The following is a 27,413-nucleotide window of genomic DNA, read 5'->3' on the forward strand; positions in this document are numbered from 1 at the left end:
ATCCTAATCATCCAGCTCGTTGTAAATATACACTGCGTATAAATAGGGGATAACTGAGACCTTTGGATCCAGTTCCGAGGAGGAAGAGGTTTGTGTTTTGCTGCACTGGGTGGTTTGACGCAGGGTGTCCATGACTGCGGTCAGGCCGGAGGGGCGTGCATACGAATTTTAGAACCGCTCCTGCCGTCACTGCTGCTCTGCGGGCTCAGTGCAACATTTCATCTGCTTAATGGCGGATTAAAGCATCCTGTGGGGCAGATTGATATAGGCTGATGCTGTCATTTGTCATTAAAGGGGAGCGGAAGCCCATGGAAACAGGCTGGATATAGCAGCTGGATCAGCCCCAAACACTGGGCAGCTCATTGCTGTAGATGGAAATTATAAGAATATTATGTGCCTCATGAATTTAGACAGGAAACATAAATATAGGCCAGTCTATTAGCGATGAGCTGAAAATGGACATGGCAGTTAATTGGGCTTTATTGTGTGTTAAATTGCACGGCCGCGTCTGTAATCGTATTCATGTAGATGTAAATTTGCTGTACAGCACCATTAAATATGATTCTCCTTTCAGCCAATATGTTCAGATTTATTTAGTACTCATTACACTAAAAGGAGAAGCAGGTATCAACCTATGTGCAGCACAGTGTTACACCTCACCAAATGTTAATTACTATTTGCTAACGGTGGGGGAAGAAAAATAGGCTTCTGGACAAAGAAAAAAAGTTTTTATTTAATACAAATCAAATGAAATTCAAACGAAAGTCACGTCATAACAAATGGTGCAACACGAAGCTTCACACTGTTATAGGAAGAATGTAAAACAGCAAAATGGAGCTTCTGTAAAGCACTTCCTCTTAAACTGAGGAAAGCACAATTTGATCAGATCTGACAAGCCTCTGTCATTTTCATATTATTCATATTTTACAAATACATGCCAAAAATGAGTAAAGAGTTTTGGAGCCAGCATTCAAATAACTTTGTTTGGTGAAGTAGCAGTGACCATATCAAGCCAATCATTGTATATACACACACTTATGCATGGATTTATTTACATTATTTATATCAAGGCCAGTAATACCAATGTAGAAAACCTTAATATGCATGTTTTAGTTTAAAATTGTGCTTAAATGATTAGTTAATAGATCCATTAGTTAGGAGTGCTTTTACATTATTTCTGAATGCCTGAAACGGGTGATTCTTAAACAACCATTTTGGAAATGATTACCACTTACAGCCAGTGTATTTATTAAGTGAGCAAATCTGAATGCATATTCTCTGCTTCACACTCACTTTGTAAATTTATAACACTTTTTTTTTTTTTTACAATATGGCAAAAACGTGTAGTAAGTGCTTTTGTGTGCCTCTCAAATGGATTATGTATAATGTTTTAAATTAAATTTACATTTTTGTTTGTTTGTTTTTGATTGGTTAACAATAAGTGTAAACCAAACAAAATGGTTTGATTGGTGTTTGTCAGCCATTGGGTAAGAGGTGCAGTACACACTTGGACAGAGCGCCAGTCTATTGAAGGGGTTATGACCTGACCAGTGATGAATAAAAGCCACAATACATATTCAGAAGACAAGTTCAGTAATTACTAAAACAACGAAAAGCGAACAATTAACTTTGAAAAAGCTTACAGCACTGTCCAAAAGTCTTGAGATACACCTCAATTTAAAAAGTATTTTGCTTTCAAGAAGCCAGACGTTCTGGTAGCAGGGTCTTGATCAATAGTTCTCCAGGCTTTCTGAAGGTCTTTCAAAGTTTTTCTTTGGACATTGGCTGTTTTTTCACTCCAGTCGTAGTACCTGACATTTTCAGAGAAACATCCATCAGATTTTTATCCACTATGCCAGCGGTCCCCAAACGCAGTCGTTTGGTACCGAGCCAACATCCAAAGAAGAGCTTTGAATGTCCTTCAAGAGGCCTGGAGAACTATTCCTGAAGGCTACTTTAAGAAATGACAAGAAAGCTTTCCGTTGTCATAACAAATATTAACTTCACACCTCACTAGAATTATGCAAACTCAGTATTTGATTACATATTGTACGTCCACGTATACTTGGACATGTTTAAAAATAAAAAAATGTTTCCGATTTGTCTCGCAAAATACAAAGAAATATTGGTTGGCTCAAGACTTTTCCACATTACTGTATATGCTACACAAAAAAAACAAAAAAACCCAACAAGCTTGTATCACAGTTATCAGTGAATACACTTTGAATAGAAATATCCTTTTCCCCGACGGCCTCTTTTTTCCTTTGGTCTGCAAAAAAAATAAAGAGAGAGAGTGAGAAAAAAGAAACAGAGCAATGAAAACAGTCCATCCTTTCCCACAGTCACGTGTTCTGCAATCACCTGCTTTTTCCACTTGTAACTTCTACTTTGGCCAAGTTTATGTGGCCTTTGACATGACCTTTGATCCCTATGGAGAACCATCTGTTTGTGGGAAAGGATGACTGACATAATGCTAACTCTACATCTATTGCTGTGTTTTATGGTTAACTAGTAAGTGTTTAAACAGAAACAAACCAAGTCCCGGAGGTACAAGTGACAACAGCACTGCAGGGTTCATTTTTACAGTTTTTACAAATCTTTGTCCAAATAATGAGATGACTTTTAATTTTTATAAAAGGTATTTTCAGAATCTTTACTTGAATACATCAATTTTCAAATTATGTACGGAAGCTTCAAAAGAACAATTAAAAAATTGGTTTCAAACAAGAACCGTGACTACTCGAACAAAACAAATTTAAATACATCAACTTTACTTTTCTCTTCTGATAATGACCATCCATTCAAAATCCCATTTGTATAATTGCTGCTCATTGACTCTCATGATACCTCACCCACACAGTTAACAGCTAAAAAGGTCACACCGTGTGTCATGACCTTAAGTTGTGTGTTTTTTGTGAAGTTTTTATTAGGACTACTGACTTATACAGACTTGCACAAAAATACCTGGATGATAAAATGCTTCAGACCTGACAGATTGATTAGTCTAAGGTTAACTTTCCTGAACCAAGAGAAACGGTGCTCACAGAGGAACATGATGGCGATTTATAGTTTACCTGTAAATAATCACAACATCACCTCATATAATGACAAAAAATATTACAATCTGTGGCTTTGAGGTTCATAATCACAGAGATCTATGGACACTTACACTACGCTTTCATAAAAATAGCCTCAGACAAAGTTTCAGTTCACATCTTGCAGACTAACTGCAGCACCTTCATCTTTTGTGTATTCTGTGGCTTTTATAACACACTGTTACTTTTAATGCAGTGCCTCCACCCAGACAACATAATCAGCGAGTCATAGTAATAGTAATCTTAATATCATTACTCATGGAAGAATACACACACATTCAATGACTACAGTACAGGAATACGATGCGGTAAGATAAGAAACACTAATTTATCTCATATGGTAGAACTATTGAAGTTGGTGAGCTGCTCTCATAAGGTAGCTTAAAACAGCAGAAATTTTTAGTAATGTAGATTTTTAGCATCTACGAAACTATTTAAATATATGTTTATAAAAGACAGACATCAAACATGGTTTTTGAATCAATGGTTTGAAGCCTCCAGTTTGGAATTTATGCCAGATATGATCATATTTTGGATGACAGAGTAGAGCTGGACAGTTTGCTAAGTGGCTAGCAGTTTTAGCTAATTTGATTAGCAGGGTGCAGCTGTAATTCAGTGATATTTGATGGGGTGCTAGCACAAAACATGCTTAAAACACATGTACATGCAGAAAAACAAGCAAGTGCAACCTTAATGACTCTACCTTAACCTTTAAAGCTTCCCGTGACCTAAACCAAGCTTAAACGTGACCTAAGTTCAGCTATAAAAACACTAGTTATAAATTAGTCAAAGATACCATTTTTATTTATTTACCAGACTGCAAGCATGTTCATTTTTGAGTTTCAAGTTGTCATTTAAGGATCTATACGACTGCATTTGCTTCATTTTTTCAGCTCTAGCAGTTAATGTTTTGCTTTTTTAGTGTTGTGGTACCAACAGTTTTACTTAGATTAGCTTAATGATTTTTTTCCCTCTTGAACACGTCTTTAGTGACTTAAACAACACCTGGGGACACGAGGAGCTGCTGCTGACTAGCGCTATAAAGGCGCGGGGTTCCTGGCTAGCTAGCATATTTGCCAGTTGGTCAATAATTAGTGCCGCTAGCAGTCGCTACACATCAAGTTTGTGGTGTGTATCCATTATAGTGAAATTATGGTTCAGTGGTAGTTGAGTGTTGGCAGCCTGTTGAAAGAAAGTGTCTGCCTTAGATGGGGCAAGTGTCAGAAGTCTGTACTATAGCCGGTCTCTACTCTTGCTTGTGGCCTGTCATGAAGAAGATTGAATTATAACCAGTGTTGGGACTAACGCGTTATTAAGTAACGCGTTACAGTAACTACGTTATTATTGTGGTAAGGAGCGCGTTAGTCGTTACTGGGATTTAGATAGGGTCGTTACTCGTTACTTCGTGTGGTGGCTATCGCGGAGCTTCCACAGATTCAGTAACATTAGCAAGTGGTGGAGGCCAGCAGGTGGATGAGAGAAAGGGGACGCACAAGGAAGAGAGACCCGAGGCAGCCGCCAGTCCAATTGTGAACTGAACTTCAGGTAAGAAGTTATGACCTGCAGTCTATCTGTGTCAGATATAACCCAAGTTTAGGTGGAGTTTATTTTCGTTATTCTGACTTTTTCGTACTGCGTACTAGCTAGCATGATGGAGTTTCTATACAGCTGGGTGGGTGCTATGATGTTAATGATGTTGAACTTTATTTTGTTCATAAGGTTAATTATTATAGTTGCCAAAAAAACGGAATCGTCTCGTATTCAGAGAAAATATCACGCGTTTCGTATTGAGGTGAAAAGAAACACAGCGGATGTCACGCTAAACAACAGCAGCACGTTTAAGCTTGATCAGCTGTTGTTAGAATTTATTTAATATTAATTTCTAGTATCAGCTGATGTTTGCAGGAGCCACAGCTGTAAAAGCTGCTGGTCATGATATCTGTTTGGTTATCTGGTGAGAGGGAAACATGAAGATGAAACCAGGAGATGTCCTTACTGAATCATCAGAGCTGAACAGGTGATGGAGAAACAGGTTTACCTTTTAGGTGACATGAATGAGTTGAAGGGAAGTTATGAACTGTTTCTGAGAGACAAATAACACCAGGATCCTTTTTTACATAGCTGACAGCTGGTAACTGTGCAGGGGCGGGTCTAGCAAAGTGTTGCCAGGGGGCCAGGTAGGGCATTAACAGGGAGAGGGGGGCACAAGGAAATACGTTTCTCTCTTATTCTCATTTAAAATGTCCCGCTTTTAAAAAATAATTATCTGAGTCTTACAACAAACGATTGTATACCATCAAAACAGTGTACATCACTGTCACAACAGCGTTTGTTTTCATTCAAAGGATTTATGATTTTTCCCTATAATGGCGGGCTGGTCTCTAGTCAAAAGACTGGCAAAGTTATGGAGGCAACACATTAACAAGAGAATTATGAATAAAACCAAAGTTACTTTCCCTAGTAACTAGTTACTTTGAAAGTAACGAGTAACTTGAAGTAACTGAGTTACTTATGATACTAGATTACTAGTTACTAGTAATGTAACTAAGTTACTAATTTAAAGTAACTTACCCAACACTGATTATAACATACTTTTCATGCTGTCTTTTTTATTTTTTTTAATCTGTGTTGGAGTTTTGTTTTCTTCTCAGCTTTTCTTCTTTTTCTGTTCTGGCCCACTCAAAATGTCAGCATTTGACAGATGCACAAGCGACACGCAGTAAGTTTTTTTACAGACTGAGCATGTTTGTGGCAGTTGAAAGCCCCTTTTTTAGGCTCCCTGTAGGCAAATACCTCCACAAATGCGCACAACCACAACAACATAAATTAAACATTAGTGTCTGTCAATGTAATATGCGGATTATAGTCTGCAGGTCTGCATAGATTTTAAAAGAGTCTAGTTTTTCCATTTGAATGCTTCGATATAGAAGAACTAAAAGCTTGACTCACTTCACAACATAAAAGCAAAACAAAGTTTCGACTTTTTAGGATCTGTCATGTGACCCAAGTTCACTTTAAACCGTGTGTTACTGATGAGAAACAGAGATGTAATAAAGTCACAGTGTGTTTCTGACAGTTTGACACCGCCTGAGGAATGTGAAGCTGATGCCGGAGGCGATACCAGCAGGTGGATGAATGTCCATCTGTCAGCAGGCCCTACTGATCACAGCAGCCCTGCCAACTGCTCTAAGCCCGAAGAGGAATGTTTAAAAACCAGCCCGGAGAGGACAACCAGAGAGGAAGCATTATGTTGTAGGCTTTTTGGGGGAATCGTAGGTCAGCTACATTAAGTTTTGGACATGAAAATGGTTGCATCTCTTGCCTTCATTGTTTTGGAGTAAATTTTGTTGGTCCACAGATCGGAAGATATCAGATTTGGTCCAGATAACACTCTATTTTTCCTCCATTCAGTCAGACAGGCTCACAGTGTTGGTTTCTACTTCTACTTCTTTGCACCTGTAGAAATTTACTGCAGGGTTTGGAATCCCTGAAAGTCCAGCTAGTCTAAATTAGCCATAATAACTTTGATCAGTCATGTTTAACATTTGTAGAACGCTTTGGTTTGTAAATGCCAGGAAAACTTAATACATGCCCTCACCTTTGTTTTCTGCATCAGTTAATATATGTTACCATGGCAACAAGCTAAAATAAGATAATGAATATCGCAAACGTGACCTTTGGAGCATTGGTATGTCAACATCGGCAATGTGAACATGCTAACAGTCACCATATAGGTCTTAACCTAATTATAGCCTTAGACAGAGGCTAGCATGGCCACTTTCAGATTAGCTGAATTTGAACTGTATCGTGTCTGAGTGTGACTGTCCCCGCCTCCCAGCAGTTACACTATTGATTGTGTCTAAAGATGCTTACATCATTCAAGATTCATGACAGCTATGCTTGAAGAACTGACTGCTGAACAATGTGATATAGTATCCTCATCATTCCTTAATATTGAAAAGGACATGGGCAGGGATGGTCATACCAGGGGACTAGTGTACAGGGTTTATCTATGCAGGCTGAGCTGTGATGTACAGCAGCTGAATACAGCACAGAAAGTAGTGTGAAATGAATCAAAACTCTTTAATATATATTCAAGTTAACAATCTCATATGTTTTACATATATACAAAATCTCCCATGAATAAGTCTGTGAATCAATTATCATGCCAAGTTCATGAACTACGTTCAGCTGCCATTGATCAAATTGCTAAAAAACTAGTAACCAGGCAGAGTAAAGGCAATACAGATACAGACTGCAAAAAACTGACCCACTGTGACACCACATTTTTAGTGACGGGCTAGTAACTCGTGTCATTCACCCAATCACACACATTCATACAGCGCTTTTACCTTATACACACTCTCACTTCCACTCTGATGAATGCATTGGAGGCAGCTCAGGGTTCAGCATCTTGCCCAAGGATACTTCAATTCACAGTAGTTCTAAGCTATTATTTCTGCTTTCTCCACAAAGTGTTTTCACTGTGCTTTCCCCACTGTCCTGTCCTTTGAGTGAAATGCAGCATGGTACATACATAAACTCCTAAATTAGTTCTTTTAAATGTTTTGTGGTTCCACTTTCAAAGCACAAAAGAAGAATCTAGAAAATGTGACACTGTGTAAAATGCTTCAAGTGTAAATAGCGAAGGTCAAGGTCAGGCATTCTTTGACAACTCTTAAAATAAAAAGATTGAGGTCAAAGGTAAAGTACAAATGAGACGTTTCCAGTATTTTTTAATTTCTATGTCTGGGAGTATGCACAAGTTCTCTTGGGTCAGTGCAATGTTAATATCATCATCAAAGGGTCAATGCAAGGCTCTGTATTGGCGTCTGTGTGCCTGTTTGTCTGTGGACTGCACTCCCACCAGTTATGCATGCCTCCTCCAAGGAAAAGTATAACAGGAGCAGATACTTGGCTGTAGTGTCTGCAGCTGCCCTGACCTTAACAGAGCACTCACTCTCATTGTTGCTTTTGTATATTCTTCAGCAGGATTCCAGTTTAATATCATGTAGTAAAAAATAGGTGTATGATGGAGAAATACAGCTCCACTTAGAGTAGAGTGACTAGACGAATTGTTAAATGTGTGTTGGACGACTCATCGCAACGGCTGCTGCGAACACAGTTCTGCAGAGACTTGCTCAGTGACAGGCAAAGAATGTGAGCCAGTTCATTCTGACACTGAGGCCACATTATCCTTCTGCAGTCACTGTGTACCCTGTAATAAAGACTATGTGACCTATGACCTTTGTGAAGGATTTAAACCCAGAACCTCTAAAGTCAAGCAGCCAAAGAAAGAGGGTAAACTCTGTGGTTTTGTTAAAGATCGATGATGAAGTTCTACATATAAAAACACAGCACATAGTGTTAATCTGCTGTAAGTGTTGCAACGTCATGCTTTAAAGTTTTGCCCTGATTTCAGGTTGAAAAAGTCTGGATGACCTCGTCTGCGAGTGTTTGAGCCTTCTTACCAAATCAAATTATGACCTCAAAAGAGGCTCACTCCAAACAAGCACACTAAACAAAAACATGTCCCATCACTCAGTTTTGTTTAGAGCACATTTTTCTAAGAGATTTGAAAGGTGTTACAGAAAATGTCATCTCCAAAGGTCAAAGGCCAAACACTACTGACAGATTAATCCTCTTTACATTTCATCAGGAAGAGTCAGTCACTTGTATGCCTGGAATGGTTAGTCAATGATTTGTTGACCTTGACCTCTGCTACAGGTCAGTTCCTTCCAAGCATTTTAAAGAATTCAACTAAAGCACAGTCTCATTTCCTTTAATGTCCCTAAAAACACCGAGTTCAATTCCTAACTTTAGAAGCACATTTTACAGATTGTTTCTATATTGGATGCGCTAACTTGCAAACTATCATTTTATGAAGACGATCTGAAAATAAAACTGTGAGTTGGTGATCATTGTTTGGAAGTTTGATTCAATTCTGAGCAATACTCCAGGAGAAATGGCGATTCTAGTAAATCATGGACCAAAACGAACAAACTTATGAGATAAGAAAAAATCCAGCAAAGACCTGACACAGGACCTGAGAGACACAGCTGTCATTCAGTTGATCCATTTATTGTTAATTAAAGCCTCATCACAAATGGTCCCAGTGGATGGGTAGCTGTCAGGACGCAATGCTTAAGGAAGGGGAACTGGGAGAAAAAGCTGAGTTGTGCCAAAAAACCTCCCCACAAGACTGAAAATTAGTGGCAACTGATCTGATGGAGTGATGAATCCAAATGTGAAGTTTTTGGTTCAGTAAGTAAGGATGAGCTCAGGAGAGAGGTACAACAGTGAGTATCTACAGTCATCTGTAAAACACGATGCTGGCTCCTTCCATTGTTTGGGACTATATTTGAACCAGTGGTGTTGGGGATCTTTCAAAATTTATGGAAATATGAACAAAGAAATGTGCCATCAGATTTTAATCCACCATGTTGAAAGCATCTGACTGGCAGTGGCTTTTTTCAGCAAGACAATGATCCCAAACACTGCCAATGCAGTAAAAGCATACCTGGATAGAAAAACACACAATGGAACATTTATCAGTCACGGATTGGCCTCCCCAGACCCGGCATCTCAACATGAATAAAGAGTGTGGGATCATCTCGACAGAGAACAGAACAAAAATCAGCCAACATCCAAAGAAGAGCTTTGAATGTCCTTCAAGAAGCCTGGAGAACTATTCCTGAAGACAACTTAAAGAAATTAGAAGAAAGATCACCTGAGAGAGTTCAGGCTGTGTTGAAGAATAAAAATTGCTACAATTGTACAAACTCTGTTTTTGCCTTAACATACTGTATTTCCATCCATTTTTGCACACGTTCCAATAACTCACTCTGACTATTTCCCATTTTCCGAGCAAAATATAAAGAAATGAGTGATTCAAAACTTTTGCACAGTAATGTAAATCTGATATAGTAATTGATTTAAGAATATTTTGGCGATCGTGAGAGACTTTGATATAGATGACCATTTACTTATGATTTAGCAAGACTATAATTAAACAAAAAGAAAATCCCCTGCTCTGTGATCAGTCCATCCATCCACTAATGCTCATTTACTGCTATTTTAATCCATCATGTTATGCAGATACGATCAACCCTTACAGACATTTAGACGATGAATGTATTTTACCACAAGATACTTTAAACATGCCTTCTTAAATCGCATAAACTCAATGCTCCTGAAACTTCTCTCATCTCATAATAAATCATTGCAGTAAAACCGTTCACTCCACCATTCTCTCAAAGCTGCATGCACAGGATCATTCTGCAAACGCAGTGCAAATAACACAGGTGTAATTGCTGTCTTGTGACTTTGCAGTTGAAAAGTTTTAGCAAAAACTTGGTGCTTAGCAGCACAACGTGTGGGGAAAAAGGGCCTGATCCAGCCTCCGCCAGCTGTTTCTTCTCGCAGTGTGAAGGGCTTGTCGGTGTTTTCCAGCAGTCCCTCCCTTCTGCAAAGCTTCCCAGGTGTAACGGCTGACCTGCCAGATTGAACCACATCAAACCTCACGAGCAGGAAGCTTTCCTTCACTGTTATTACTGAGATAAAGACCCTGTGTTCAGCACTGCGCTATTGTCATCCAGCCCGCCACAAATTTATGTTTATATGTCTCCCAAGAAAATTGTAAGAAAATAGAGATATCGTCTAAAAAAACAGAAAAAGGGTTGTATTAATATTTTATTTTCTTCTGTACTGTTTGTGTTACTTTGTGTTCCACACACAAAAGCTCAGGAAAGGCAAACCACCATCTTCAGCCACAGATCTTCATCTCTCTTCATCTCTTATGACCTGTTTCTACACCACCTTTCCAGTAAGTGCCTCTGCTGCTTCCCGCTAACTACTAGCTTTGTTTGTCTCAAAGAGTAAAATCTGAGTCTATCCTTCTTTCACTTCTGCCTCTTCCTCACCGTGAAATATTCTTCCCAGGCGGTACCGGCAGTTTCCACCAACATTAACCATCAGACATGAAAGCTTTGCGCTGACTGGAAAATAACACAGCAAAGTCTCAGGTCTAATTATGCTGGTTTAGTTTATGACCTGCCAGCTCATGTCCATTATCTTCCCCTCCAGCCTTTAAACTTCACCTTGCTCGTCACTTCCCAAACCAGGTGGGGATCAGTGCAGTCTTCACTTTTCTTTTTTCTGATGGTTCTCCAGACTGCCTGTTCTCATTCCCAGGCCAGCTAAGAGATTCACACAGGGTGTCTTTTGGCATCTGAGGCATCATGTCTCACTCTCAACTTGTTAGGTATAAAAATGTAGTTGCTTTCTTAGAAGCCTTTCATCTCTCTTCAAGTACACCTTTAAAACGTGCTGGGTTAGAGCTGAGTACTTTTTGGATTTATGAAAAAACAAAATAAAACAGAGCATTCTGGATGAGAAACTTTTGATGTCTGCCACCTTTGTGCCTAACTATATAGACTGCTAGTGATACTAAAAACACAGCAAATGATATTATTTGGCACATAACTGCATAAAAATCCTCCAAACCCTCAAAACTTAGAGGATTAAAGATCAATCCTCGCAAGCAGCTGGTAACATCGACCTGTCACTCGTGTGCAGATTAGGCAGTTTTAACAGGTGAGTAAGAAGAGGGAAAATTAGTAACCAAAGGGTTTTTTTAAAATTATTTTCATGTACACTTCTACTGTACAGGTGGGTATTTTAACGTGTCTCTAAGACTGACCATTCCATGAACTGCAGTCTTTGGCACCTCTGCACAAACACATGCTAGCTGTTTGATCTATTCCATCCATTTGGACCATGAATTAAAAAGAATAATAATTACTTCTTGACATGACTAAGATAGAAAACAATGTTTTTATGTTGTATGTCATGCTTATTGTAAATGAATCCTGCAGGGTAACTTATAAAAGCAAACTTTGTCTATAAAACATAGTCATATTTGGCTTTCCTGTTATGCAGAATTTACATATTTCTAGAGACAGTTACATTGTTCCATTGCATTTTGAATAAAGTAAGGTGCTATGGATGGCACACGCTAAAGTGGTTCTGTGAGTTTTAGACTTCGTAAGCGCTTTAGTAAGTGCTTTGTTAAACATGCTCATTACTCACTCTGAAGCCTAAAATAATGCTGATTTCAGAACACTAGACCACATCCAGCTAAGCTTCTCAGACTAATGAACACACACGGCATCAAACTGATTGCATTTATATGCTTGGTGTATTATGCAGAGTTAGAGAGCTTGCATGTATATTTTCTGGGACTGTTGTGGAGGGCTGCACTGCTGAACTGAATTCAGTATTAGTATGTGTCTAGTTATATGCTTTATGTCATTTTTCTATTAATATTGTTATTGACATTATTATTGTTATTACGCAGCTTTCCGCAACAGTCCCAGTTTCTCATGTGACTCCTTAGGAAAATTAATTGCCCACTCCTGCCTTCGGCAATATAATTAGAGAGGCATTTCATTGGTCCAACATAGCCAGGCATATAAAAAATGAACTTCAGTTACAGGAAAAGAAAAACTAATTGCCACCACAGAGTCTAAATCCACAAACAAAGCTGCCTGCCAACTACTGAAGAAAAGATTTGTCACAGAATGTACTTTGACGTGACACTGTAGAAAAATCACAGCTGCTGTTAGCAAAATGAAAGCAGTCTCAGTCCCATTCATCATTGATAATGGGAAAACCTGCACTTTTCCTACGGACAGCACAATAAGAACGTTTTGAAATAGAGGTTTGGATGCCAATGATCAAATAGTTAACTGTAATATTGTGTAAATGCATAGCTGATTTCACAGTCATGCTGATTGCCTTCATTTTTCTTATCTTAAAGACCCACTAAACATGTGAGCAAGTATCAGAGACAGAACTAGAAGCGATTGCCTTTGCAGAAATGGACATTCCCGGCATTTCTGAAGCTGCTGTTTCTGTGAGAGCAGAAATGATCCGTGACTGAAAACGCAGAGCTCCCGAGCAGTTAGCCTCTCAGATGTGAGCTTATCATCAGCTGTTAAGAGCAGTGTGAATTCCTCAGGCCTCTGGCTGCAGCCCAGAGCATTTTTGAGCTGATAGGAAGAGAGGGTGGACTGCAGGTGCAGATGTGGGCCTTACATCCAAAGCATGTGATGATTAGACCGAGAGGATCCGTGTTACTACTCGTGTGAGAGAAGGATGTCATCCATCAGCGAAAGACAGAGCGGGAGACGTCAGATGAATAAAGGAGTGATGTCAAGCATGACTCAGAGTTTGCAGAAACACATTTTGATAGAAGTGTTTGGCTTGGGTGTGTCTCTCTGTTATTGCCTAATTGTGGAAATGATGGCGATCCAGTCAGCAGCTTGCAAAATTGACTTTGATTCAACAATCAACTTAACTAACTCGTGTATGTAATACTACTTCATGTTTCACTTATGCTCGGTTTTGGTTGCAGTTTCCCATGATGAGTATTTATAAGCCGCTGGATGTCAGGCTGTCAAGATGATTTACAATTTCAGGACTTGGACATTAGACAAATTTAGATTTTATGGTTATGGTATTTCTATTTTTAATAAGTTACTTCAGGACAGGAAGCTGTAACACTGCACGCCCGCTGGTCGTATGTGGTTGACTTTCAGCTGGTGGCGGGAGTTGTCCTTTTATTAACACCTAAGCTGGCTGAGCGGTGGAGCAGCTGCAGCACAGCATTTGTCTTGTAGTGTTATGTAGTCTTACCAAGTTTCTGAGGAACGGCACGGTTACCAGGCTGCCACAATATCTCCCACCGGACAGTCGAGAGGAACTTCCCAGAAGATCAAATCTATTCAAAAGAAACAGAAACAGGGTGTAGCTGTGGGTGCGTTGTGGATGCACAGTATCATGTCAAAAACCACTTGCTTGACGGTCAAAACTAGAGGAGAAGTCAAATCAAGGATAAAACAAGAAGCGCACACCTCTGCAGTGGCAAATCACTCTCTGGGGAGCATTTACTTTTAAGGGAATAACGCTGTATTTAGTACATATTCATTTTGTTTTCGCCTTTCTGTTTAAATGCGCTTTAAGAAGTTTGCAGTGCAGCAAAAATCAGATAAGAGCGACGTGACAGATGTTTACTATGATTACACAAACATTATGTAGAAGAGGAGCAGATATTGATTAAGTAAATAAGTGGACACGAATAACGTGAGCTTAATATGTAGCATTATAATACGGTATATGTCTAACTGGCTGGCAACACTCTCTTTAAAGGTGTAACAAATTTGGGGATCAGCTTAAAAGTAAGGCAGATGTGAAATGTAAAAGTGAGGTAAAATGTGATATTTAGAATCCCCATATCCTCGTAAAACCCCGCTATTAATTTTTGTCCTCTGTTGGGGGATATGAGACTGAGACCGCTACACCAAGCACCTTTTATGCAACCTATATGACATCCTGGGCTTCCATATTTTATGGCCACAAGGAAGGTTAAGTGATACTTCTATTGCTTAGACTCAAATTTCTTCAATTTGAGGATCTTAACTTTAGTAAGCGTTCAGAAATGCACCCCATCCAAAGTGAAACTTGTATTCAGTGTCCTTTGTAGTGGACTTACTAGCTCACATTTTTAACCATGAGGAAGCAGAGGGCAGGATGAGGCAGAAAGGATTTTACTCAGGACGGGGAGTCAGTCTGTCAGAGAAGAAGGTGGAGGAGGGCCAGACATCAGAGCAGGAAGGTGAGTGCTCAGTCGACATATTAGCTTTTGAGGAATCTAAGCTGGCACCGACTGTCTGTAATAATAAGAACTGTTTAATGTAGGGGTCTGAAGGTTTGGGGGGAAATACACCACCAGCTCAGAGTTTGATTTCTTCTTTTATCCTGTGGATTTATGAATTTATTAATATCTATGCTAAAATGCATTAAACTGTAGGTCTTCTGTCTTTATCAATTCAGTTTCAATCATACTGGAATTGGGTTGCAAATATTTTGAAAACAGGACATTACTACCCAAAATCACCACAAAGGACGTCCTCTCATTACATTGAACAGAAAACAGGCAACCAGGTTGTAGAAAAATAAAGTCAGAGCTCACAAACAAGGGGGTGGTGCTCATCACTGAACTGAAAGTAGCATTAATACCATACTGAAACTGGGTTGATTTGTTTTTAATGACACATGAAAACAGGACAATGCTGCAGTATTTAAACTGAAAAATACTTAAACTGACAACCCATCACCTGACAGTGATGGGTTGGAGGTTAGAGTCCACTTCCACAGTTATGTACAAAATATTTCTCTGCCCCACTAAGCCATTATGTGATCAAACAAGACCTGATGTCCAGAAGATATAAAAAAAAAACAATTTTGGGGAAAAAACCAGCAACGTGTCACTTTAAAACACAAATTTAAGAGATATTATCTAAATAAAATCTAAACATTTTTTCTTCTGGGTATGCCAGCATCATTTCTTATCTGTTTAAAGACATTTTGTGAAAGTTTGACCTTATTTGACCTTGAAGAACAGGTTAGAGGTCCGAAGTAACGTGATATTAAAAATCCACATATCATTGCCCGTATGCCCATATGGTGCCAATACAAACAATGGCAGTAAAAACATAGTTTTAAATAGCTCTATACAGCATTATTATCTCTTTACCGATCAATCATACTTGATATTTTTAATCTTTTTCCAGTAATTTAAGTTGACTATACACACGGCTTTTTGTCATTTTCCAACCAATAAATTAATAATTAAGTTGACACTGAAGACCTTGATGGACTTAAGCCAAATTTGAATGGTGTCATGGTTGTTGACAGAGTGTTTTTGTGTTATTTATAGTCATTGATTTCATTATTTATGATTTTCTCTTGGTGTCTGCTTCTGTGCGCCTCCAATGCTCCATGTTCCACGTCCCCTGTCTTCTCAGTCAGTGTCATGTCTGTGTCTTTGGGATTCCTGGTTCTTAGGTTTTGTCCCTTTGCCTTCCATGTTTAGTGTGTCACATCTCTAGTGTAGGGTTTGTTCTTTCTATGTTTAGTCATCTGTCTTCCCTCTCAGCCGTGTCTCGTGGTTAGTTCTCGGTCGCCGTGCTTGTCCTGTGTTTCCTGGTTTACTTTGACAGTGGGGGAGCCTATCCCAGATGCCACAGAGTAAGAAGTGGGGTACACCCTGGATACACCTCTAGTCTGTCACAGTACTCTTTAAGTGATTTTGCTTAAATAAATTTATCACAAAAAGACAATTTTTAGAAGATCAGTTTGATTCGAGTTCAGCTGATCGCAAAGATCACACCTACACATGCTGTTCTTCCCTATTACTTACACTATCCAACCACTAGAAGGGGCATTCTTTCACACTCATTTTAGAGAAGATCCTTTACACAATTACACTGACTAAGAACTGTGTACACATGTCAGGCTGAAAGAAAAAGTCTTAATCTACCTTCCAATGTTTCACAGTAATCTAGATTTTCAGGGTAAATAGAGGAAGGAATTCACAATATGCACGAAAGTTCTGCTTTTGTTGTTTCTCTGTTAGATGGCAGTGTGTTGAAATGTTGCATTTTGTTGTAACTCGGATATGAACGCGGAAGAGCTGAACGTTTACCCCATATAGCAGAACAGTAAGTTCGTGAGCGAGTTTGGGATTTGTTAAGACAAATCCATGAGACCTGAGTGTTTGAAGGCCTGCATCATACTCAGTGTACTATACGGGCGTTTCTGTAAACTGTATTTTAGGATTTCCGAAGGTGAAGGACCTGTGATGAATGTTTAGAGGGAACAAATGATCTAAATACCAACTTCTCGTCTGAATGAAGCCAGCGTTGTTGCTGTTGTTCTCATTTGTCTCCTTCAAGGACTCCACTGAAGTCTTGTTGGAGACAGCGGCCTCATCATCAGTTTTGACTTCCACAGTGGACTCCACAGGTGCAGGAGGCTCAGCTACATCCGCTTTGGGCTTGTCCTCAGAGCTGTCTGGAGCGGGAGCAGGAGCTGGAGTTGCAGACTCAGTGCTGGGATCAGCAACAGATTTATCAGTCTCAGCTGTAAAGGACAACAAAAGCAGAAAGCACAGCTGTTTTTTGTGGTTCTCAAGATAAAAAAACAGTGATTAAAATAAATGGAAACTGAAACAATGTGGATAAGTAGAATAAACACACGGACTGAGTTTGAAAATACTGGAATGCCCGTGTATTTGTGTCATACCTTTTCGACAGAATGTTAAACTTTTGCAATAAGTTAATTGTGTGAAATTCTTGAAACATTTCTTCATTTTTTCCTTTAAATCTAGATGACATTGCAGAACCGCTGTTTGAATTATTTAGGTGCCCCATAATCACAGCATTTCCACTTAAACAGCCTGAAGTAGTTTGTCCTCAGGCATGATATTTCTTGGGCAAAAGCATTTGAGGGGGCCACCATGTTGGTAATGAGGCAGCTGATTAGTGATCACTTCCTAATGAGCCACAGCCATGCAGCTGTTGGAGGCTGTGGGAAAGTAGGGCGGCCCCATTATTATCTGACCCAGTCTTAGGGAGAGGGAAAGGAGAAATTAAGGAAAGAGGAAGATGGCTGTTCTTCAAGACGTAATTGTGGAATGACTAAGCTGGCTGGTCAGTCGTTATTCGAGCCTTTGCTAAACTATTCTTCACAGGTGGATTCCTGGCATGAATCAGCCTCTAACTACTATTTCGTTTGGGTTTTAAACATGAAGCCAATGCGCAACTCTTTGCTTTTTTTTCAACTGCCACCAGGGGGCAACACATCTATTTGCAAACAACAGGTCTAACGTTCTCAGTACTTCTTCATCACCACTCTCAAAGCAAACATCACGTCTGTAGAGCTCGTTCTTGACATGAAACCATACTGCTGCTCACTGATCATCACCTCTCTTCTTAACCCTAGCTTCAACAACTAGCTTCATGGTATGATTCTTCAGTTTTATCTTCTGTAGTGACGCAGCTCTGCACATCCATTCTCCATTCCTCAGGCATGATCTCTCCCTCCAGAACTGTGTTAAACATCCTGGTTAAACGTATCTTCATACCGTCCATCTGGACCAGCTGCCTCTTCCACTCCTCTGCAAGTCCTCTGCACTTCCTGATTCACTGTCCTCCATCCGTCGTCCTTTTTCTCTCATTTCCCTTAATTATTAGCCCCTCAAAGTACTCTTTCTCAACATACTCTCTTCACTTTTTATAAGAGTTCAATGTCTATCCTTAACCACCCTAATCTGCTGCACATCCTTTCCAGTTTGAGCTCTGCCTAGCCGATCTTTACAAGCCTTTTTCTCATTTCTGTTCAGCCCCACATACAGCTCACCATAAGCCTTTGCCTTAAGAGTAAAATATAGTATAAAGTGAGGAATACCTTGTAATTGAAAAAGCTGCACATGTACAGTTCTCCGATAAAAACAAAACAAAACAAAATTATAACTTGGTTTTTTCCTACTTGTGGAAGGCTGTCGGTCTACTGTTTACCTCAGCTGTCAATGTTGGGTGAGAAACTTTTTTCACTCTGGAAAAGGACTCTAAAACTATGTGAAAGGAGTGCAATGTGAATCAGCTCACTTTTGACCATGACAGCCATACCGAGTTGAATTGTTGCTGGGGATATTCTGAGCTGTTGGTAAGTGCTACTGTTTTAGCTACTGTTAGCCTCTGTTAGCTGTTGTTAGCTTGTGTTACCTGCTGTTTGCCAGCATTAGTGAAACCTTTGAAGTGGGTCTAAAATTGCTGGACTCCACCACTAATTAAATAAAATTTCATATGACGTGAGTATGTAACTGTTTATCAGAGGAAAGGTGAGATTTTTAGGATACTCAAGCCTAATATTAACTGACATAATGTTAGCCTATAGCCAGCTGGTGTTTTTATATAGCAAACTTGTCAGCTGTCTGGAGACAGTAAGATTACATGTCTAATCTACTGAGAATAAGAACGTGCAATAATATCTGTAATTAATTAGCATTTGTGTTAGAGCCCTGACTTCAATTCAGTAGATGAGATTTTAGGTGAGGAGGAAAAGGATCAAAAGACCTCGCCTCTAATGATAAACCATAGTTATTATGCTTAATATCTTGAGTTTAAAGTTTGAGGCACAACTTACTACATATGTGGCCGGTTTTTAGCCGCAAATATAAAATGCCATTAGTAAGAAGTGAGGAGTCATTCCTGGCCACTGAATTCAAATATGGTGGGGCAGCTTCCACAAACCCACTGCTATGTATTTTTAATAGATTTATTATAAGTTTATGAGGATGCATCGGTTTGTTGGAAGATGTAATAACACAGTGAAATGTGAAACCTAGCTGACATGTATACCAGTCAACTAGGTTTCATTTGACCAGATTCCATTTGGCATTGTAGTTATGTTACAAAGTTACACGGGACATTTACGTAGGATTTTGGGCATAAATATTTCTTTGAGTGCAGCAAAAGCAGCTGGTTAACAGCAGCTTGGATTTGTGTTTCCATTCAAGCACAGTATTGACTTACTCACAGTACAGTACAATCACTATTTAAATAATTACATTAAAAAAAGGGGGAAAGAAGTGCTTCTCGTCAAGTTAACACATATAGTCTGATTCTAAATGCTGAAAAATAGAAGCACGTGTGTTCGATTTTTCAGTGGGATGGCTGAAAAAAGCACCTCAAACACTTCCTGTAGATATACCAAGCTATTATACCCACATTTGAGCAAATTATTGTGCGTTTCTAGACTGATGGCAGTTTTTATACATGCTGCCTTTCAGGTCAAGGGCTGTGCAGAGTAACTTGCTATCAAACTGACCTTTGATTGGTTCATTTCAGAGAGAGCCAGGACAGCTGCTTTCCTTGCTTTTGCTGTCAATTGTGAGTAAATCCTGCCTGCTTTGATTTGATGCTTAAACACACCGACAACACGTGAGTAACTATTGCTTATTTCTGGCTTTCTGTGTGAGCGTTATTTGATCTGTATATTTGAGATGTATCCACGGTTAAAACACAGTTTTCTGTTTAAAAATGGCCACTGTACAGAGAAAAAAAGAGAAGTATTTGTGATCGGTCCAAATACAAATGATAAATAATGTTGCCAACTCACTGGCCAGAGGAGTACTCGGTCCTGATAAAAGATCATAATGGGTGATAAGAGTCAGCTTTTGTGTCATTAGTTAAATCTTTCTATATAAAATAGCTGTACAGCAATTTTGATCCTGAAGAAAAATATTAAACCCAACCAAAATAAACTGTAACAAATGCACCGTTTGAATCAGTATGCAATATTTCTGGAAGTGCAAAGCTCTCTCAGTGGTCAGCAAGACAAGACAAGTGAAAAGTCTCCTAAAAACGTCAGCCCATACCCCTTTTGCACGACACGTAGTTTGCAAAAGTCACAACAATGTGCTTATCTCAATGTGTGGCTTTAAGATGCCTGTCAATGTGAGGCGCAGTCATTATTTTCTGCTACTCAGGGTCTGTGTTAGATCTGTGTTTGTGCACCGCTCTGCACAAGATTATACACCACTCTATCTGACATGCAAGAAAATAGGCTGATCTTGAGCTACACCTCAATAGTGTGAATGCCTGTGAGGCATTCACACTATTGAGATCCTGTTTCTCTTTATTCTTTATCCTTTATTATTCTAGTTGCTCCATTTCTTAACTACTCCCTCAGTTTTCAGTCGATTTTCACTGTTCAAACTTTAAACTGTTCTGCTATTTCTGCTATATCTTTTGGTGATGATAACTTTTATACTTTTTCAGATATTCAGCCTTTTATGCCATTTTTTGGCCCATTTGCTAACAGGGACCACATTATCAGTGTGATCACTAGTTTTGCTTGCTGGGCTGAGCCACGTTTTAGCTCAGTGAGAGGGGCAGTCGTTCTCTGACCAGGAGGCCCGGGATCGAATCCCGCTTATGGCAACATTTTTTTCAGTTAACACTTCCACTGTTTAAACTCTTTTCCACACAAATTTCAGCTTTTCACCTCTTTTTGCAAAATTTTCAGTTTTTCACTACTTTTTAGCACAAACTTCAGCTTCTTTTCCTCTTTTCAGCAGAAAGTCTGCTGATTCCCCTCTTATCAGCAGTTTTCAGCCTTTTCACCTCTTTTCAGCACAATTTTCAGGTTCCTTATCTCTTTTTTGCTGAACATTCAGCATTTTCGCCTCTTTTTTTCTTCTTCTGCACAGTGCACATTTTTTCTCTCTCTCATCATATCTATGTTTGAGACCAGAACTGGTTTGGCGCAGTCGGATGCGCAGCTGCCGTGAGCTCTGGTGGCAAGGGTTCGAGTACATGTGACAGATGCTGCACATCTTCCCTGCTTACATGTAATCTGCTTTCAGCAGAGTTCAGCTTCTACACAGTGTTTTCAACAGATATCTCTCCTTCTTCTGCTGTTTTCAGATTCCACTACACGGCATTCACACTGCATTTTTGCAGGAAATGCAACTTTTTCTAGTTTGTTTAAAATTTGCCTTCAAGAGGTCTTTTTTTGGCCTCATATGCTGTATTTCCATTTATGATTGTGGATTTTTCATTAAATTGCTGCACCTGTTTCCAGTAAAATACAGAAGAAGCAATGACGGGCACAAGATTTTTTTACACAGTACTATGTCATAAACTACCTATATGGAAATGACATGTGTTTAGCAGGCTTCAATTTCCAAAGCCTGAAAAGGGCGTATATGCTTGTTTCCTCTCACACCGAATTCAACTATTACCCCCCCCCCCATCAACTTTTCCTTCTTCAAATTTAAAAAGATTTTTTCAAGCCCTAAAATAGTAGATATTAAAAAAAATTAAACAAACAATGAAACTAACTTGCTGTCTTGACACAGACACCTCTTTTGCCCACAAAACCAACAATAGCAGTTCCCCAAATGTCTGCAAGTGAGTGTACATTTCTAGTAGGTGCTACAGATTCTTGTCACAGAGATTAGACAACATTAGTATCAAACGCAGATGGCAAAATTTCATTTTTACTGTCACACGAGAGGGGGAAACAAACAAAAAGCAGACCCTTTCACAACAACTGGGACAAGACATTGTTTGGGAAGGCAGAGAGACACGCCACAATGTCACACAAGGAGAATACTAGGATCGGACAATCTTTATTCATTTACAAGGAAACGAAAATATTAAAGCAACAACATTTTAATGAGCAAGTGCATGACAAAAAGGGAACAATGTTGTATATAGTCACAGAAGAGCAAAAGCTCATCTCCATGATTCCCTGCACAAAGGCTTAGGGATACAGCTTTCCACAACCTCAGGATTTATTTATTTATTAGATCTTGCATCTACTTGGGTAAAGGGAAACTAACCATACTCCTTGTTTCTTAACTTAGCTCCCATTTCCATCAAGTGGTGGGCTAAAGTACTGCAGGGCATCTGTTGTGGGAGCTGTTTTTAAACTAGAAAACTTTGTTAGCTGTGCACACACACATTTCAGAATACTGGAGAACTGTGTGAGTCAGACTGGTGTGTATTGCATCAGATTTTCCCTCTAAACAAACTGACTTCATTTCATATTTTAAGTTTTGTGTTAACCGTTAAGTCAACGTCTGAGTCATGTACACATAAAGATTTCACTATTTCAATATTTACAGCATCCGTGGATGTTGCTACGGTAACGTGTGAGGAGCGGTGTCACGAACAGGACTTCCTTTTTGTTCTCTTAACACATCTTAAGAAAGAGGAAGTGGCAAACACCGTTATACACTCACACCATTTTTAATCCACCAAACACATGCTGTTTATCTGAGTTTCACACACGCGGAAACCATTTTCTTTAACACATCATAGCAGGAAAGGCGCTGGTGTGAAAAATTCAAAGTGAATTATTGGTACAATATCAAAAAACCGTTGTTGAAGTTGTGAGTAAAATCTGGGTTTCCTATTGTGACAAGTCGAATATTGTGAAAAAGATCCAGACAGGTTTGTTCTTACCTTTCTGCTCCTCCTGTGCTTCGGGTTTAACTTCATCTGCGCCTCCTGGCTTTGCCTCCAGTTCTTCTGGCTCTTTCGCAGTAGTTTCTGTACTTTCGAAGGTTTTCAGACCTGAAAAATATTCAGACAGGAAAAATGTTTATTTATTCAGATGGAGGAACCTGGTTCAAAAAACAGAACGATGTTATATTTAAGGCGACACATTGTCTCCAGCCAATAACTGACCATTTTGAGGTGCGGTATCAACAGGCTCCACGGTGCTGAGAGGGATGTTGACTTCATCTTGTCTGGAGGAAAAATCAACCGAGTAGCGCTGAGGAGATCCAGAACACAGGGGAACACATTAGTGCCTTTATTTAAATGTTTTTCTTTACATGCAACACAGATCCCTGGCTTAAACTGAGCAACAAAAGCTGCAGTTATATGACCATGATACCACACATTTTGAAAAAATCTTTGGACCAAACAAGGATATCAGTTCCCCGCACACTCCCAGTCTTTATGAATAAATCGCTGTCTGTACCTAAATGTTTAGCAAACAGTATGAAACCCAGTCAAACCATTCTTTGTTGGGTATTGAATGTAGAGCTTCTTTACTTACTCTTCTTCTTTTCTTTGTCACGTAACAGACAAGTAAAAATGCCACAACCACGAGGATGATAATGACTAGAATGATGATGCCTGAAGGAGGAAATACAATTCATGTTTAGAGTGAAGCACATCTGCCAACACTGTGGCTATGCACTGTGACCCACAGACCTCCAAGTAAAGACCTACACTCACAGGACACTTCATTAGTTACACTATGCAATCAGTGATGCCTTGATTCTCCGAGGCGTAGATTCAACAGGGTGCTGAGAACATTCCTCAGAAGTTTCTGGTCCATTCTGACATTTATACAAAGCAGGATGGATCCATGCTTTTACAGCATATTGCTGACCCTACTACCAGAACGCCACAGATCAGGTAGCATTTTTCAAATTCAGTTTTCGAGTTTTGTTGAGTTGTGCAAACTGTAACTTCACTTTCCTGTTCTTATACAACAGGAGTGGCACCTGATGGGGCCTCCTGCTGCCGTTGCCCTTCTGCTTCAAGATTTAATGTGTTGTGCATTCAGAGACGCTCTTCTGCACACCTTGTGTCGAGCACAAACTGATAGTTTGAGTTGCTTTTCCCTGCAGTCAATCTATTATCCTCTCCTTCTCCCAGAGTACTGCCGCTCACTAGATATTTTCTGTTTTTCAGATCATTCTATATAAACCCTAGAGATGGTTGTGTGGGGAAAATCCCACCAGATCAGCAGTTGTCCCAAATACTCAGTCCTGCCACAACAATCACGTGACATTTAAAGTCACTTAAATAAAACTTTCTTCCCATTCTGACGCTCTCTTGTTCATGCACATGCCTAAATGCATTGAGTTGCTGTCATGTGATTGGCTGAGCAGATATTTGATCGATGAGCAGAAGAACAGGTGGACTTAATGAAGTGGCATGTGACTGTAGATTTACACACTAGATTTGACAGAAAAGTTCTAGCCTCTATGAGGCACAGACATGCTGACGTATGTTTAACTCACCAGTTTTGTCAGAGCCAGCTGTCTTTGGACTGGACGTGGAACCTGTGAGATATACAAGACACTTGTATGAAATAAAAAACCTGCCAATGAGTTGTCATAAAACGTTAGTCTATCCATAATCCAATCGAAAAACACCCACAGCTGACATTAAGGATATTCATATTCATTTGCACTTTTGTTTCAAGCAATTTCAAGCAACTCTTTCCTCTAGCTCAGGGAAACTCATTTAAGATCAAGGGCCACAAAGATGTCCAGTGGACCAAATTCGTATCTTTGCTAGGCCAATTCTGGCCTCTGGAACTTATGTTTGCCTCCATCATTCTTGTTTTATTCCTGCAGAAAATATCTGGATGTTTAGCTGCAAAACGTGCCTCGATGCAAGCACGCCAGGGTTTATCTGAGGTTTTCCACTAAAAACGGTTGCATGACGAGGCTGTGAGCTAATGCTGTCGAAATGAGGAGAACTGCAAAATCGTGCGAACCTTTTCAATTGGATTGTTGCAACAACTGTTTCATCTGTTTGATCTGCAGATGAAGGGTTTATTACAATCAACACAGTTATTGGCATGCAGAGAGCTATGAATAATCATGCTGATTTTGGTAATGTAAGAAATCAGTCCCAGCTTACTCTTCGGGAATGTGCCTTTTGTGGTTTGAGATGTCACAGGACCACCCGGTGCAGGTGTGGTTTGAGGTTTTGTGGTCCTTTTAGTTTCAGTGACAGTCTGACTGCTGGGCTTTGCTCTACCTGTAGTAGCAACACTTATTGCGCTGTTTCCTACAACAAAACAATCAAAACATTTTTTTTTATGTTAAGAAAAATAAGAAACTGTGAAGTTTGGACCATTTACAAGGGTTAAAATATCTGAAAGAACTGCTTTATAGTATAGGCTTTATTGTAAAAGGAGTTCAGATAATAGCTCTCACCAGAAGATTCAGTGCTGACGTTCATTTCAGTACTTGAGATGCTTGTCTTGATGGTAGTTCGATCATAATTGATGGTCGTGTTGGTAATGAAGGTGGTGGTGTTGGTGATGAAGGTGCTGGTGGTGGTGGTGTTGGTGATGGAGGTGATAAGATCTGTCTCAAGTATTGTTTTGTTTGCTATGGCGGTCCCCACAACCAAACCTACACAAAAAATAAATATAATGTTCTAATAGGTCAAAACAATATATCAAACCTGATTACCTTATCATTAAATTCAGTTTCAGCATACCTTTTTTGGCCTTTCTATGCATTTCCTCTTGTCTTTCCCCAGTTCCTTTTACCCAACACGCATTAGACCCACTGTTTCAGAGTGCCTTATCATTTAACACAGTATGAAACTCACAGGTAGTACAATACACACCTATAAAACGTCCACTTTCAGCTCATAATCTTAAAAAAATACGACATATATATAGCAAGAAAATAACTTTAATACAATGCATTAACAACTTGGGAAATTACTCCCCAGATGTTACAAAAACTTTCATTTCTACACATTTCTACAGCCATATGTGAAATCGTGCACAAAAGCACTACAGCAGGATATAAGACCTAGTTCCCATTATATAAAACACACGCAGCCTTATTGAACTGAATCTTCCTGTGTGTTAAGGCAGCGTGCCTGAGAACCTTTTTATGCACACAGTGGTTTAAGTGCAACGTACAACACTCTCACATTTAATCTGCAAAAACAATGTTCTGTCAGATTATGTGATTTTATTAAATTCACATTGTAAAAATTACGATCTGATCCCAGATGGAAGAATTTCTATTGAGGGACACACCCCATTCTCATTCACACACACCCACACACATTTATATATATATATATATATATATATGTATATATATATATATATATAGGCATGTATATATATATGATTAATATACATATTATATATTAATATATATATAACTATATATATATATTATATAATATATATAAATGTATATATCAATATAATATAATATAAACAGTCTTACCCAGCATAAAGAAGAAACTTGATGGCATTGTAAGTCTGTTGGATGGCAGCAGCAGCTGGAAAAGCCAAACAGAAATAAATATAAAGTATCCGTATTTATATGCCTCCTGTCTAAAGGTTGTGCTTTCATATGCAGCGGTTCTTCCTTAATGCTTCAGAGCATTGCATGCCTGTACAGAAAAAAGAGGATCAACCAAAACTCTGACCACATTACTTGAGATAGCGGCGTTGCTCAAACGCCGTAAACGAGAAGAAACGTTGTTGCTCTGTTGCCTCAGAGGCGACTCTCTTCGCAGACCTGCTGCCACAAAACTCTGTTTGTTCCCCATAAACCTAAAGCTGTGAACAACAAAGCAGAGTGACACCTGTTGCCGACTGTGAGCGAACATCTCACTTCAGATTCACCTCTTTAGACCTGTGAACTTATGTTTCGGTGTATTTTCTCCAAGCAGTTAACACCTGCATGTGTTATTCTGGGGAAACTGTGTGTTTCTAAATATAAGCCTTTTCACCAATTGTTCATTATTGTCACTTCTGGCTTATGCTCACTAGATGTCACTGTGACTAAGGGGATAATGCAGGAAAAAGGTGCATCTTTTCTGATGGAAGCTTAATTATGTAGTAAAAGGGCATACAAAATGCATGAATAAAAAAAAAAATTTGGTTTTTCCTGCAGTTTGTCAAGGGGGTAAAGGCATGTTTGTGGTAATAGCAGAGTCCAGTGGTCTGACAGTGATGTTTTTGATTATAGTGAGAGTGGAAGATTGGGTTATTTGCTGATTAAGAGAGATGAAAGATTGATTTCACACTTTAACATTGTCCTATGTTAATGTCTTCGAGGTTTTCGGACTGTTGGTGACTTAAAACTTAATGTTTGAATCTCCACGAGCC

General features: G+C 39.2%; 1 protein-coding gene across 2 annotated transcripts; it reads right to left on the bottom strand.

Annotated features, from left to right (window-relative positions):
• Positions 1 to 709: 709 nt before the first annotated feature.
• On the bottom strand, positions 710 to 26,706 carry si:dkey-27h10.2 (probable endopeptidase p60). 2 transcript variants are annotated; one of them, XR_006054900.1, is made up of 10 exons: positions 26,524 to 26,706; positions 25,480 to 25,680; positions 25,181 to 25,330; positions 24,553 to 24,594; positions 23,577 to 23,656; positions 23,201 to 23,288; positions 22,976 to 23,086; positions 16,835 to 17,081; positions 13,794 to 13,878; positions 710 to 2,269 (listed from the first exon to the last, which is right to left on the bottom strand). XR_006054900.1 is itself a non-coding variant. In XM_005932317.3 (10 exons), exons 1-9 carry the CDS (start codon positions 26,549 to 26,551, stop codon positions 13,817 to 13,819), a joined length of 1,005 nt encoding a protein of 334 aa, XP_005932379.1. In that variant the 5' UTR covers positions 26,552 to 26,705; the 3' UTR covers positions 710 to 2,269; positions 13,794 to 13,816. The 2 variants fall into 2 exon arrangements, 1 of the variants encoding a protein (XP_005932379.1); XM_005932317.3 differs by having other exon boundaries at positions 16,839 to 17,081; positions 26,524 to 26,705.
• Between the last annotated feature and the right edge of the window lie 707 nt (positions 26,707 to 27,413).

The sequence above is a fragment of the Haplochromis burtoni genome, unplaced genomic scaffold, assembly GCF_018398535.1.
Source record: "Haplochromis burtoni strain Fernald_Lab_line unplaced genomic scaffold, NCSU_Asbu1 Contig_158, whole genome shotgun sequence".
NCBI classification, from domain to species: domain Eukaryota; kingdom Metazoa; phylum Chordata; class Actinopteri; order Cichliformes; family Cichlidae; genus Haplochromis; species Haplochromis burtoni.